The sequence below is a fragment of the Centropristis striata genome, chromosome 17 (assembly GCF_030273125.1).
Source record: "Centropristis striata isolate RG_2023a ecotype Rhode Island chromosome 17, C.striata_1.0, whole genome shotgun sequence".
NCBI classification, from domain to species: Eukaryota; Metazoa; Chordata; class Actinopteri; order Perciformes; family Serranidae; genus Centropristis; species Centropristis striata.
The window spans coordinates 13170447-13186390 of NC_081533.1; the positions used below are offsets into that span (position 1 = coordinate 13170447).

The 15944-nt window shown below is 39.6% G+C and overlaps 1 protein-coding gene across 1 annotated transcript; it reads left to right on the forward strand.

The window, feature by feature from the left end:
- Positions 1–990: 990 nt before the first annotated feature.
- si:dkey-33c9.6 (active breakpoint cluster region-related protein) lies at positions 991–15714 on the forward strand. The gene is made up of 22 exons (XM_059355122.1): positions 991–1084; positions 1271–1377; positions 2775–2879; positions 5275–5493; positions 5741–5848; positions 5940–5994; positions 6232–6284; positions 6379–6516; positions 6612–6733; positions 6829–6985; positions 7819–7938; positions 8037–8112; positions 9446–9541; positions 9768–9842; positions 9983–10080; positions 10447–10545; positions 11008–11171; positions 11442–11581; positions 13524–13658; positions 13963–14068; positions 14198–14330; positions 15527–15714. The coding sequence occupies exons 1-22, from the start codon at positions 1033–1035 to the stop codon at positions 15626–15628; spliced, it is 2460 nt and encodes an 819-aa protein (XP_059211105.1). The 5' UTR covers positions 991–1032; the 3' UTR covers positions 15629–15714.
- Positions 15715–15944: the final 230 nt, after the last annotated feature.

The following is a 15944-nucleotide window of genomic DNA, read 5'->3' on the forward strand; positions in this document are numbered from 1 at the left end:
TTTGTTCATTGCTTTTCTTATATTATCATTTATTGTGATTGTTTTGCAACAGTTTTGGAGGCTTTGGAGCAATCTGGAACCAGAATTTCCTTTGGGATTAATAAAGTTCTGTCTTATCTTATCTTATCTTATCTTATCTTATCTTATCTTATCTTATCTTATCTTATCTTATCTTATCTTATCTTATCTTATCTTATCTTATCTTATCTTAGGGGCTGCTAGTATATTTGCTAAATGATTCTCACAAATGTTATTTTATTGCTTCAATATAACACTTACAGATTCAGCAAGTATTATTAATCAGATTTCCACAAGATTTAAAAAAAAATCTGATGCTTAATATTTATATTTGCTTCTCATTGCTCACCATGTAAATTGAATTAGCTGTTTATATATAGCAGGCCCTGGTAAATTGTATTAACTGAGTATTGTTACTCTGCTGTGAGCATTGACAATAAGACTCAGGCTATAGCATTTTGACTTGACACTGTCAATAACACGCCTTAATAATAGCTATTATAATAATACTTGTCCCACATATCAAAAGAAAGTGTGTCACAATATGATAATGACAAAACTTTTGATAAAAAAGTTGTGAAAAAAAAAAGTCAAATAAATCATTTACATCTTAATTTTTCTACATAAATGTACATATTTAAAGCTTACACAGAGATGGTGGCAAGTAAAAACTACATCCTGATGATAACGTAGGCTGTGGTCAAGTACAGTAATACAGCAACAAGTTCAAGTTAAACAAACTGATGATTTCAGAAGCAAATATTAGATATGATACAAGATAATATAATATTAGATGCTCTGTGTGTTGAAATCGACACATTTACGGGAAGTGTAGTGTACTAAATGTATTAAACGTCATTAGCCAGTTATTACCAGACTGACAGGAAGCTGTATTTTCCCCTTTTGCGCATCCTTAACAGAAAGAGGAAGTTTTCTGCCACCAGCTGAGTGTGTTCACATGCTGCGTCTCCACAGTCTCAGCCTGCACGGTGACGGCAGGACCTCCGAGCCCCAATGGACGTCTTCCAGGAGGCTGTGGGTTATCTGGAGTCACACCATGTACTGGGTGAGGGAAGGAGACCTTTTCTTATTGTTTTATGTGGTGAAGTGTGCATTTATAAAAGTTATTTCTCTAGAAAAACTGACAGGACCCAATCTGAAAAGTGTAGTCTTTTGTTTGTTCAAAATGCACCTTAAACGTTTGTTATATTCCTCCAACATGGCGTGCTTTATGTTTGTTTGTGTGTTGTAGTTGAAGCAGAGGCTGAAGTCCTGGAGGAGGATGTGTTCCAGGAGGAGGCAGCGTCCTGGTTTCTCTCTCCTCTCCACGGCGAGAGCATAGACTTCCCCGACACCCCTGTGAGTTTACATTCCTTCACATTACACATGTGTAAAGTTGGTATTTTTTATACTAGTTGTGAAGTAAAGCAGGATACATGGGGCTTTAATGGTGGAGAACTTTATGTACAGATGCATCCTAAAAACTTTAAACAATAAAAAAGCTACTGACAATCATTTCTATTATCTATTGGCTAGTCATGGACCTTTATTTTAGTGAATTTTAAAGAACATGTCATAGTCCAAAAAATAAAATGTAAAGCCAAAGATGATGCCACTCAAAGAGACGTCATGGTGTACCAGTGAGGAAGAGACTCGAAATGACCACAAACAAACAAAACCAATACAAACAGAGCAGAGCAAGTACAAAGACAAACAAAACAAGTATAGATAGATGCAAACCAGCTGCAAAAAGAAGCAAAACAGCTGCAAAGAGACACAAAAAATACAAAGAGATGCAAAACAGCTGCAAAGAGACAGTAAACAAATACAAAAAGATACAAAAAAGCAGTGAAGAGGTTAAAACAACAAAAGAGATACAAAACAAGTGCAAAGAGACACCAAAAATACAAAGAGACACAAAACAACTGAAAAGAGATGCGAAACAGCTGCAAAGAGACACACAAAAATACAAGGAGATGCAAAACAGCTGTGAATAGACACAGAAACACCACAAAGAGATGCAAAACAGCTGCAAAGAGATGCACAAAAACAACAAACAGATGCAAAACTACTGCAACGAGACACAAAAAATACAAAGAGATGCAAAATAGCTGCAAAGAGACACAAAAAACTGCATAGAGACTCAAAACAACTACAAAGAGCTACGAAACAGCTTCAAAGAGACACAAAAAACTACAAAGAGATACAAAACAGTTGCAAAAAGACACAAAACAACTACAAACAGATGCTAAATAGTTGCAAAGAGATGAATAATGTCAACAAAATCAATATGACTTCTGTGTTCTATTAGAAATATATATATTTTTTTAAAGATAAGTGAAGTGAATAACCACAATACAAGCGAACAAAACAAAATCAATCAAGCTAAACTGTTGAGTTTTGTTGCCATTGGCTTTACTTCCGTGTTCTCTTTTGACCCCAGTATGTTTAATTAGCATCAGTGTTGAAGAAGTCACCCTTCTGTTTTTCACTAACGGCCGATGAAGGCGAGAAAAAATACAGAAGTGACAGTTTTATTACAGTAAATAAGGATGCATTTCATATTGTAATGTGTTTTAATATGGCTTTGTAGACTATGTATCTTTATCCTCTTAAATCTTTTCATTCGACTTGATTTTGTAGTTTTCCTTATTGTGATATTGTCTGTTGCTGTTTCAAAAGTCAACGATTGCACCACGAATGACTGAATTGTCGTGACTCTGAATGTGAGACTGTGAGACTTTCTGTGATTTCAGACGTCACAAAGTCCGGAGGAGATGCTGGAGAGGAGGCTGGTGGTCCTGAGAGGCATCCTGGAGAGTGAGGAGGTTTACCTGAGAGAGCTGGAGACCCTGCTGATGGTAACACTCACACACATAAACATGACAACAAGTGTTCTTTTTTTAAACTAGGCTATTCCAGATTGCAAAAAGGGGAAAATCCCTATTGATATCATTTCTATTACTATCAAACTTCCCCTTTTGCTGTTCTGCTGTTACAACATAAAAAATAGACATGCATTGGATTGTTTTTATAATAATGTAACTTTAAAGAGAATCAGTAAGTAACCTTTATTTTGGTCTCCAAAGATAGCTTCTACTTTACATAACGGAAGGGAGGTCCCTACTTTGTTGTGCATGTGTTAACTGAACCGTCTCTTAGCAGCTGTCACGTGCATGTGGTTAGCGTTGCATCATACAAGATTATCTGCAGAACTCTGCGTCTTCATTATTTCGCTTCCTGGTTAAACCACAGGTGGATTGCTCTTCATCCAAGACGAGGTTCCCCTTTTTCTAAAAAAAAACGTTCAGCAGGAAGCAGGGCCGGTTCTAGGCTGCATATACGAGGGGGCAGTCAGAGATGTGAAGGGGGCATCATGTGGACACATCATGCTCCAGCACTTTGTTTCTGTGCTTATAGTAACGATGCTTTCTTCACTGAAAGGGGTCTATGTGTCCAACACAAAACTAGAGAAGTGGATTACACTTTGTCAGGCCTCTACCTTCAGACCTGTCCAGGTGTCCCACCTGAAGACTAAGCTCCTGCTGGTTTAGCTCTTAAGGTCACTGAGGAACGCAAACCCCCTGACCACAATAAGGTGGCAATCCCTCGGGGGGGGGGGGGGATTTTTTTATCTAAAAATAAAATAAATGAATAAAATAAAATAAAACATCCTTCATGCAGATTTCAACCAACAATCGTGTATCGTGTGTCCCCTTTTTCGGCTGATTTTTCCACTGTTGCAGATCATTTTGTCAAATTGTAATGTATTAATTTGTGAGTATATTAAAATGTGCTTTCTGAACTTCTAAAATTTTGATTTGAGGGGGCAAGACATTTATTTAACCCTTAATAGGGCACTCATTGAAATACTTGCAAATTCCAAATGTCAACCTTAGAGAATATTGGAGGATATTACATACAGCCAGAATGTGTAAAAAAATATTTTGAGAAAAAGTTTATGAGATTAAAGTGGTGAATCTGCGAGAAAAAAGTTGTTTTTTTCACTGTTTTCTTGGAAATCTGCAACTTTTTTCATGCAGATTTGCCACTTTAAATCTCTTAAATCTGCTTTTTTTTCTTGTGGATCGGCACTTTAATCTAGTAAATTTGCAACTTTTTTCACGAAATATTATTTTATTTATTACTCATTTATTACTCATTTTAGATATCCGCTGAAGTTACCAAATATAGTTCTTCGCCTGATAAAGGGTTAAGGGGGCTCGGCCCCCTCTTGCCCCTGCGTAGAGCCGGCCTTGGCAGGAAGCCACAACAAGTAGCAGATTAGCTTAACATAAAGACTGAAAACAGGTACACACAGCTAAACAAAGCTAACAAAGTCTACAGACACACTTCTAAAGCTCAAGGTTTAACCCTCCTGTTATGTTTGTTTCTCAGGAACAGCAATAATGTTAATGGCATGTTTAATTATCCAAAAGTGTCAAAAACGAAAAAATCCCAATAAACATTGCTTATATTTAATTAATAACTCCATTACTAACCATCTCAATCTATATTTAGTGCAGTGGTTTTCTAGCCTCCCTACAGATTAAACAAACAGTATATATGTTAATTAGTGAGCCTTAGAGGTGCCAAGTACATTTGATATGTTCAGACAGGATCAGGCTAGCTGTTTCCCTGTTTCAAGTCTTTATGCTAAGCTAACAGAGTGCTAGCTTTGGATTCTTGTACAGATATCAAAGTGGTATCAATCATCTCATTCATAACACAGTAGGATAGCGAATACATGTAAACTACTCCTTTAAGTGCGTTTCATTTATTAGGGTTGACTCCTAATAATAGCAGTGATAGATTTGAGACAGGACATGATGGTGCAACATACACTGATATAATAAGTGTGCTTTCTTGGTCAATTTCTTCTTTTTTTTCTCTGCTATTAACAGAGCAACTGCTGTTTCTGCATTCTTATGCATTATGATTCACTGAACCAAAGAAGAAGTAAAATACACACTGGATGGGTGATGATTCAGACAGTTGGTGTTTTCTCTCAGCAGTGTAGTGTGTATATTTGTGTATGCTTGCTATGTGTCACGTTGAAAGGCTGCTAAAAGAAAGGCTTTGCGTGTTGTAGGAAATGTGAAATGTGCTCTTGAGTCTTCACACGTTCTAATTTTTCTCGCCTCACCATTTCTCTGCTTTTATTTCTCTCTTGTTCTTCTCATCTACATTAGTTTCGCCTCTCTGCTTGCACAGCTCACTGTACTGTCACTTATATTTACTTTTATTTTCCTGCAGCCAATGAAGGCTCTGCGCGCCTCGGCCGGGACCTCCCAGCCGGTTCTGACCAGTCGACAGGTCCAGATTGTTTTCTACCAGGTGCCAGAGCTCAGAGACATGCACCAGGACTTCTACTCCGGCCTGAAGGCCCGGCTGAGCGCACACGGCCCTCCTGAGGAGGGAGACATGAGCCACACAGGGTTCGATCTGATGGTAGGGGACCTGTTTCTGAAAATGGTAAGTCCTCTAGTTTATCAAGATTAACTTTTATGCTTCAATCAGGAAGACAATTAGAAAAAGGTCTATGGAGCAGACTTTCTGACTTATTTTGAATTTGATCTATCAGTTTGTTGCATGGCAGACATCTTTTTCTGGAAGTTATATTTTAACATTTTTAAATTCCCTTTAGATAATCACCAAATGTTGATAGTGCTCCACCTGCCTTACCCTCTCCCTCCATCCATCCGTTGTTCTGCCTCCACAGGTGAACCAGATTGGTCTGTACGGTGGTTTCATTGAGAACTACGAGGAAGCTGTTGAAGTCGTCCGCAAGTGCACACACTCGGAGCCTCGCTTCCGAACCCTGGCCGAGGTACCGCAAACCCTCTGGAGGAGCAACTTCTGAAACAAGTTGTGTGGAAGGTTCTTCTAACCAGTCTCACTTTATCTCTGGCTTTTTTCAGAGCATGATGTCGAAAAACGGCTCAGACAAAACTCGGGTCGAATACACATTTGAAGGTACACTTTCTAAATGTGTAGTTTTTGTGTTTTTGATGACGTGGCGGCCGACGGTATCTGATTTACGGTGGCCCTGAAGTGCAAACCACACCAGCAATTCACCACAATAGCCAGTTATTCATCATAACACGCCAGCAATTCATCAATGAATTGCTGAATTGCTGGTGTGTTGTGTGAATTGCTGGTGTGGTTTGCACTTCAGGGCCACCGTACTGATTGCTGTCTTTGTTTTTACAGCTCTGCTATACAAGCCCTTGGACAGAGTAACCAGGACCACACTAGTGCTGCGTGTGAGATAATCCCCCCCCCCCCCCCCCCCCCCCCCCCCACACACACACACACACACACAACTTGGCATCTTGTGACTCTCACTTGATTTTGTAGGACCTCCTGAAGACGACACCAGAGGAGCACGAAGATTACACGTACTTACAGGAAGCGCTGAGATTGTCTCGCAGCTTCCTGTCTGGTGTCAATGAGAGTTCACAGTGCAAACGAGAGGTCACGCTCAGTCATGGCATGGTGAGGACGGCTGTGCAAAATCTGGCCAAGATGTACACAAAAAATGTGTTTGGTTGCACATTACACCCCAGATTTGTGTTTGTATGTTCCTCCAGAGACGTCAGCTGATGCGTGACAGCTTTGTGGTGGATGCAAGCGAGGGGGAACGCAGCCTGCGTCACCTTTTCCTTTACACCGACCTCCTGCTGTGCACCAGATTCAAACATGCACACAAAGGGTGAGTGAAGCAAGACAGAGCTCTGGGGCTCGTGGGAAATGTGGTCTACTTTTTTTGTAGACTGGCAGTTTACAACACTGCATGTATTCTTACAGGAAGCCGGACCAGTACAGGTTCAGCTGGTATCTGCCTCTTGCTGGTCTCAAACTTCGCTGGGTTGCAGATCAAGAACGTTCAGCAGACGCACACCTTCGTTTACGCACCATAAGAACCAAGATGCACCTCCTCCGGCAGCAGCTACGGCAGCACGCAGTATGTTTGTTGGATACACGATATGCATGCTATGCAGAATTTGTCACTTAATGTTTGCAAACACAGCATTCAAACACGGCCACTCCTCCCCAGCTCAACGAAAGTGAAAGCAAATCCCAGATTCACAAGATCTCCAACACAAACTACAGAATAGATCGTTCGTCAATACAACCCATAATGACACATATGAGCGTTTCTGGGCTCACGGTACAGCGGAGCTATCTAGACACGTCTTTATACATACACGTACAGTTCACGGTTGTAAAAACAAGGCTGCAGTTTCTGTGAAACAACTGACCTAGCTTTAGGGCAAAAAAACTCCTGGTAAGATGTTATGAAAGACAGTTTAAACAGTAAATAAATGTATGTAAATGCTGGAAGTGAGGTAGTTACGAGGGTCACACGAGCCACGTAAGTTACGTGAAAAACCTGGGTGAAAGTCGGCAGTTTGTTTGACCCATCCACTCCACCCTAAAAGTGTGACATTTGCCATTTAAACTCTGCATCATCATAATCGATCATTACTACTAGGACAGCAAGAGGGTTGTGGAGGACAGTCTTAAATGTAAATATGAGTCATATTTTGTTACATGTACAACACCTTATACTGATGTTTTTAAGGGGAGACCTGTCTAGGATGTAGCCTTGCTATGTTTGTGCGTTATTTGGCACTGTGTCTGCTATTTTCATGTCTTTATTCCCAGAATGACACTTAAAAACCAAAACAGACACCGCTTCAAACTATATAAGTCTATGAATCGTTCATTTCGGAAAATCCTGCATATCATATCTTTTAACAGACGTGTGAAATGTAAACATTTGTTTGTGTAAAGAAGGGGTCCAGGGCCTTGGCTTTGGCAGCTCGTAGCAGGAAGAAACTGGAGCAAATGGAGTTGCTGCTGCTCACACACTCCCCTGTTTACACACTGGAGCTGCATAGCCCCAGTGGCAAGGTACATACACACATATGCAGCATTCACACCTTGTCAGTAAAGCCACAGTTTTTAATAAGAAAAGACTCAAATCAAAACAATCTTTTTCACCACGACAGAGTCACACGCTCCTCTTTTCCTCCCTGTATGAGCTTGAAGAGTGGAGAGAAGCCATTCACAAACTCACCACAGACAGTAAGTTCACAGCCGATCTGGGAGGAAGAAGTTCGATAACTCTATGTATTTGAACTGGTAGATTATTGCAGAAATCTCTGATATTATCTTTGTGGCCTAGACTACTAACAATAGACTGCAGCCTTTGATAATGCACTCCTGTTTTGAAGCCTTGAGGGGGGGTTTTTTGAGTCAGAAGTAACCAAATTTAGATGAAAGGGCGGATATCATTAACTCATTAGAGTTATTTTCTCATTGACTTCTTTACTACTTGACTTCTTTTTGCAGCCAGTAGAGTCGCCCCCTGCTGGCCATCGAAATATCGCAGGTTAAAGCCACTTAACCTTTCATACCCACTTAGTAATGACACTAGAAAGCTGTTAAAACCATGCTGGTTTTTGAGAAAAAGAAAGTAATAATTGAGTGGGTTTTTAGGTGTGGCAATGCACATTAGCTGTGACCAAGCCTACAGTCTGCAAATGTGAGAAACAAACTTGAAATGTGTTGTGGGCCACACAGCTTCCTCTAAGGACACATATGCACCATTTCAGTGTGTGAAATGTATCTTTACTTTACACACTAAGGAGGGATGATTGATTTGAACAATTACGCTCAGAAGCAGACATCTTGTCCTTCATAGTGGAGCAGCTACTCAGGAATGTTAATAGGCAAGTTTGTTTCTATAGCACATTTCAGTAAGACAATTCAACATGTTCTACATAAAACAAAAAAAAGCAACAAGAGAATATACAAACAAACACATTTTAAAGAACCAGAAGAATCAAAACGAGAACAAGTTATAGAACAGAATAAAACAGGTTTAGAATAAAAGCTACAGTGCAGTTAAAAGAAGGACTAATTAATTTGCTCAAAGGCAGCTGCAAAGAGAAATGTCTTCATTCTTGATTTAAAAGGTCACAACAGACCTGCAGTTTTGTGGGAGTGATTACACCCAGATCTCTGGCTTGGTGTTTTTTAGTGCTGACTTTTAATCATTGCTCCTTGGCTTCAAAGACAACTACCTCAGTTTTCTAAAAATTCTGGCACATCCAATCATTGACTTGTTTTATGCACTTCATCAGTGCTTGTATTGGGTCATAGTCAGTTATGTAAATCTTTGTGTTGTCTGCATAGTCAGGACTACTTAATCTGTTGTTTTCCATAATCTGAGCCAGTGTAAACATGTAGATGTTAAACAGAAGAGGCCCCAGAATGGAGCCTTGCGGAACTCCTTTCTGTCTGCTCGAAAGTGTAATTAACTATAAACGCAAGACAAGATCAACTTAATGTTTACACCTCTGCATTAGGTGATTGAATCTTTTGAGTTTTTTATTGTTTGCTGTGTGTTTGCCAGACATAGAAACTGTCCCTCCAGACCTGCTCACTCTCACCAGCGCATGTGTGAAACTGAGAATGACTCAGCAGCCGCAACTTCACAGCACAACCACTGGTACAACTTCTCTATTGACCTCTGTCCTCTTTTCCTCCCAGAACAGAATCACATCCTGTATCTGAAATAAGATACCCTGACTCTGTCTGCTTTTACCTTTTTCATCTTTAAATAATGTCCTCAGTGCTTTTCAACACTTCCTCTGTCTCTTTTCGTCTTGCTCAGTTTGTTCAGGACGATTAAATCCACAGAGCTTTAGGATGTTTATGTCTTTTTCTCTCACCAGTCGAGGACGAGAAGTCTTTGTGTGGGACTCTGAGTGTGGCCATCCACTCTGCCTGTGGCCTGCAGCAACCTGCCTGTATGTTTAATGTGATTTCTTTCTTTTTTTATTACACTGAAAAAACAATTATTTTGGGGGGAAAAAATAAGTCCTGGGGAGAGGACTTACTTTATCTGAAAGATGAACTAGATGTCACTTAATTTTTGGTTGTCTTTCAGTTGTTTATGTGTGTGTTGAAGTGGATGGATATGAGTTTTACGATAAACAAGCCCAGACTCACTCTTCAGTCCACAGCCTCAACCCACATTGGGACCAGGTTAGAGAAAAGCACTTTTTAAAAACATTTTTAAAAAATACTTCAATGTATATTGGCCTTTAAATTTGAATAATAGGGAGTTAAAACTGATTTAAAAGGCAGATGATTTGTCAGCCAGTTGGTACTTTGACTTCTTCATGTCTAGACAGCATCCGACATGATGTCAGGCTACAGGAGGATTAAAAAGTCGGCACTGCGGCCAGAACACGCCACGCTTTAAACATGATCAGCGGCACTAAAATCTACTCTAAATCCAACTGGTAGCCAGGATCAAAAGGCTTTAAAAAGACATGAATGCTCCTGTTGTAGCTTTAAGGACACTGCTGCCATTGTCGGTGTTAACGCCACGTTGTTTCTGTCGAACAGGAGCTGTCGTTCCAGGTGGACGGGGCGCAGGAGCTGAGGGTGCTTTGTGTGAGCCAGTCAAATCGACAGGATGCTGTCCTGGGAAAAGCTTCTGTAAAAGTACGGAGAGACAAACTGAGCTTTAGCTTTATTATCATTCGGGAAAAAAAGCTTTGAAGCCAGGCATTGAACACAGGGCATAGAATGAAAATAGAAAGAAATGTACAAATAAATATTCTGCACAATGAATATTTTTCTGTTTGCTTTTAGTGTCTTTTAGCTCAATTTGTATGTTTAATTACACAAAATATTCAGTTTTGGCTCTTATTCAGAAAAAGACAATATTTCTACATAGCTGTTTACATGGCTAGTGAAAATAGATATTCCACTACATATAAAAACATGCACAATATAAAAGATTTGGCTGAAATTTGTGATGAGCCGGATTGTTTTACTTTAGTAAAATCCTTTCACTGTATTCCCATCCAATCCATTTCATTTTTAGATTCAGAAAATAAATCTTTGTGTTTTTCTCAACATCTGCCATCTTTTCTGTTTCTGATATTTTTGTGTGTCTATCAGTTGGAATCTAAAACCCTGAATAAGCGATGGAGGAAACAGATTCTACACCTCGGCCAGGTGGAGGTGACTCTCTCCCTGAAGTATTCTCCCCACCCAATTGAGCCACCGAGCTCCACAGCTCAACAACCGCCCGTCTTCTGTGTCCCCATTGAAACTGTGGCTCAGTAAGTAACTGGAAAACAACAAGTGTTGTTGCTGGACCTGGTCTGGGTTCATGAGTGTCTAAAAGGCTGTAAGGAAACTGAAAGCTGCAGTTTTATTTCCCTCATGTGTTGTTTTTGTACAGCTAGTAAGCAGTAAGAATCTAAGAAGTGATGCATGGGTGTTGAAGAGAAGCAGAAGTGTGGCAACAGTGGAATCTGATATGAAATGAAACAACCCATCAACCGTATCAAACATCTGAGTCGCTCTTAATACTTTCGATTCTCCGTCAGACAGGAGGGAGTGCTCGTCCCACATGTGGTGCGCTGCTGTGTGGAGGAGTTGGAGAGGAGAGGCCTGGTCGAGGTGGGCATCTACAGGGTTTCAGGAACCACCAGTGACATCAGCACGCTCAAGACGGCGTTCAACAGCAGTAAGAAAACACACGACAAAACAGAGTACATGCACAAACACAGAAGACCTCAATTGTCTGAAAACTTTAATGCCTACATGTTGATGGTTTAAAAGGTATTATGTATTTAGCACTGAACACAAGGTACAACTGAGGCTGATGGACATTTCATCAGTTTGGCATGTACTTTTTCATAGACAGAAATAGCATAACATTTTTGGAACAAACTGTTCTAGAAACTTCCTGAGGGGAAGCTTCAAGGGCTATCATTTTTCCAACCCACTTCAGATGAACCCATGCCCAAGTCTGTATGACAGCTGCGTTAAATTCATTGTTTATCAGACCACAAGTTAGGCAAGAATTAGCTAGCTAGCACACCCTGCAGACACTCTGCCTCACTCCCCGTTTTTGGTGGACTACTTCTCTGAGAGAAGAGAGGACAGTTAGCTAGCTAACAGATAGCAGGCTAGTTAGCTTGCTTATTATTCCGTCATTCTCTCATGCTAGTTACAGAAAATGACCCGAACAAAGTTGTCACTCATCTGGTAATGGAAATGTTAGGCGTGTTTCCACTGAGTACTTTTTGGAAAGGCGCTGAGTGTTTTGGCTCCGCCCACTAGTTAGTTCCCCTCGGCCTCTGTTCCCATACAGGTACTTTTGTAGCGGCGAACCAACAGAGTTTGAATGTGACAACAGACCGACGATGCAAGCAGCGTTGCCAATTTAGCAACTTTGTTGTTATATTTAACGACTATCCAGACCCCTCTAGTGACTCTTTTTTTAAAAAGTGACCACAAATCTAGCAACTCTTTCTGCCATTATTGGAGACTTTTGGAGACTCGTTCCCTCTTAACGAGCAGCCGGTGCCGTCCCAAAGCACTCACAAGTGGCTCAGTCCTCTCGAAGCAGTCTCTCCCAGCTGCAGTCAGCATAGCAGGAGATGTTAACCCCTCAGCGTCCAGTTTGCACCAGTCTGCAAATGAATCATGGACGTGCGAAGTCGCCGCCTCAACCGTATCCAACCAGCGTTGACTAGTTAGTAGTGACTCAGAAAGTAACTACCCGAAGCAGGTACTTTCTGAGCCGCTACCTTAGTCGCTAACCGGTGAAATTGGGCCGAAGCCACACCACAAATCGCCTCACTAGAGGGAAAAGTACCTAATGGAAACGCGCCTGTTATTTCCTTTGCTGTTACAAGAGTGTCTGAAATTAACGATTGTTACATTTTTACTTATTTGGGGTCTGGCTAATTAGTTAGCAGTTAAAGTGGTGGTTGCTGGTGCTGCATTGGTTCATGTGTTTGACCAATCATGTCACTTATGTCAATTAAGGTTCCTCTTGTTCTTGGAGAGTACCGGCTCTGAAATAAGAGCGTAAAAGGCCCCTTAAAGCAATGTTCTTGTAACTACGATTGTTCCCAGTTCTTTCACTGCAGACACAATAAAAAATGTGGCCTATTAGGACTACAGTCTTAACAATCGGAGTGCAATCAGAGGAATTGTGAACAAGTTCCTTTGGTGATGATGGTGCCATAGGAAATATAAGTAGATCATTAGTTCTTCCTCTGGGGACCATAAATGTCTGAAGCAACTTTCACTGCAATCTATACAATAGTTAATTCACTCTGAGCCAAATACGTTAAGCTCAAGGTGGCTGTATTGCCAAAATCAGTGGGATTAGTCCTCTGGGGACAATGAATGTCGTACAAAATTTCACAGCAGTCCACCCAACAGTTGTTGAGCTACATTTCAGTCTCGACTTTAATAATTCTACTGACACCCAATAAGAAGTGACCATTATGTTGGATTTTTAAATGCCTCGTGTTTGTTAAGCATGCAGAGTTGTTCATATCACCACTGAAAAACAAAAAGCACCATGACAAGGCACTTTTCTTGTGCTCATAAGGAAGGAAGTGTGTGCCAAAATAAGACTGTGATATTGATCACAGTGTCTGGCCCTTTAGATCTGCGTGAGGCGGTGACGCGGCTGAGATGTGCCGAAGTGAACGCCGTCTCTGGTGTTCTCAAACTGTACTTCAGAGAGCTGCCGGAGCCTCTGATACCCCCCGAGATGTTTCAGAGCCTGGCCAAGACGCTCGGTAAGACGCCACAAAATCCTGGAGGGATTAAACATGTGTTTATTCTTTTTTTAAGTTAAATTTGAACCCATTATACAACTAGTATCACCCTTTAGGCTTGTGTCAGTCATTTTTCTGCATGTAGTTCTTTTGATACTTGCTCTACTTACTTACTTTTACTTGTACTAGAGTATTTTTAAAGTGTGGTATTAGCACTTTTGTAAATCTGGATCTGAACACTTCCTCCACCACTGCCTAAATTGAACCCCCTTGTACTTGACATGTTTTTTCTGCACCGTGAGCTGAACTTCTCTGTCCCCTGCAGACATCCAGGACATGAACTCCCGGCTTGTCTCCATGTTGTCCCTGCTGCTCTCCTGCCCTGACCCCAACCGCAACACCTTCCTGTACCTCATGCACCACCTCCAACGGTCTGACAGCAATCACACAATATTATAACAACTCCTGACTTAACAATGTGTCGGTATATTCTGGCAATAATGTCTGAACTTTGTGTTGGCTCATTGCCTCATTTTCCCCTTTAAATTACTTTTCTCCAGAGTGTCTGAGAAGCAAGACGTCAACAAGATGTCTCTGTTGAACCTGGCCACTGTGTTCGGTCCCAGCCTCTTACGCCCCCCTGTGGTTGGACTGGGGCTCGACATGGACATCGCCCAGGAGGTGGTGGTGCAGGTGGGAAAGTGCTGCTGGAAACTTAATGAAAAGGACGATGTTTGGGTTTGTCTTGCTTTAAAGACAAATGCATTTGTGAGAATGGAATACATTTTCAGTAAAGATTTTTTAATTTTTTTTTAAGGATGTGAAGATTTAAAAGCTGTTTTTAGCCATTTTCCATACACGCAGGTGTAAAATTATTGTCAGGAAAAAGCAGTCAAAATCAAATTTTAAACAGTAAAATAAAGGAAAATTTTAAATTAGACTTGAGTAAACATCCTTAAAAAATGTTTTGTAAAATTCTTTTAATTTTGCAATGTATAAGGTATTAACTGAAAGATATCACCATTAAGCCCCAGTTTATTTACTTTAATTTAACCTAAATCTAGACAATTATCTGTTCTACAACATTTTTGGGAAATTTTAAAAGTTAAATATGGATATGAGGCATTATCTAATGATAATGTTTGGTGATTTAGAGGAAAAAAAAGATAATTGCAACAAAAACTATTATTTTGAAATTATTTTGAAATTATTATTTATTCAGTGAAACTGTGATATGTATTTATAAAGGATGTGAAGATTTATATGCTGTTTTTAGGCCTTCTCCACACTTGCAGGTGTTAAATTATTGTCAGGAAAAAGCTGTGAAAATCTAAATTTATTAGTAAAATAAAGAAAAAATGTAATAATACTGGAGTCAGTTTATAAAATATCCACCAAATAGTTTTTAGTGTAAACTCCAGGTTGCTAAAATCTCCAAAGTGCCATAAAATATAAAAGTAAAACAGTAAAACAGTTACCTCACAGGTAATTAAAGCCCTGGAAATAAACAATTTATATATATATATATATATATATATATATATATATATAATTTTTTTATTATTATTTTTTTATTATTATTGTTTTTTTTAATACAACCCTTATATACAATTGTAGGACAGATTTATTCAGTTCAATTAAGCTTCTGCCTTAGAATAAATTAACCATATTGGAAAAGAAAGAAAAGGTTAAAGATAGAAGGGTTACAACTCCTCAAATTATATACAATATATTTTGATATATAAAAAATTAATTACTGTATAATAAATGTTTGATTTTATTGGGCAAAGAGTTATTGAAAAGTGTCACAAATATCTGATTCCAGGAGAATCAAAACTTATAGTGAAGAGGTTAAATGATACTTTACACACATCTTGTGTGTGTTTCAGGTCCAAGTGGTTTTCAGCTTCCTGCAGTGCAACAACCTCCCTGAAGCCCAGACCTCTCTGCCACATGACACAGACGCTGAAGATGAGACCACCCACGTGTGAGACCACCATCAGTGTCCCAGCTGGCAGAAAATTCAAAATACTGCGTGTAAAGAAATATCTGTGTTTAGACTGTTAGACAATAAAAGTATTTATTCATATAAATACAGACTTTTATTTGTCACTTTTGCAACTTCTGACACCCCCAGTAGTAATAGTTTCTACTTAATTAAAACTAATAAAGCATACACGTAAACACTGATTACATTTAAATATTTGAATATAATTTTTATAATCATAATTTTTTGTTCAAACCCAACTGCACTTGAACATACAATAATAGCTTTTTGTTTTTGCTCTTTTTAAAGAGTTTAAAGTA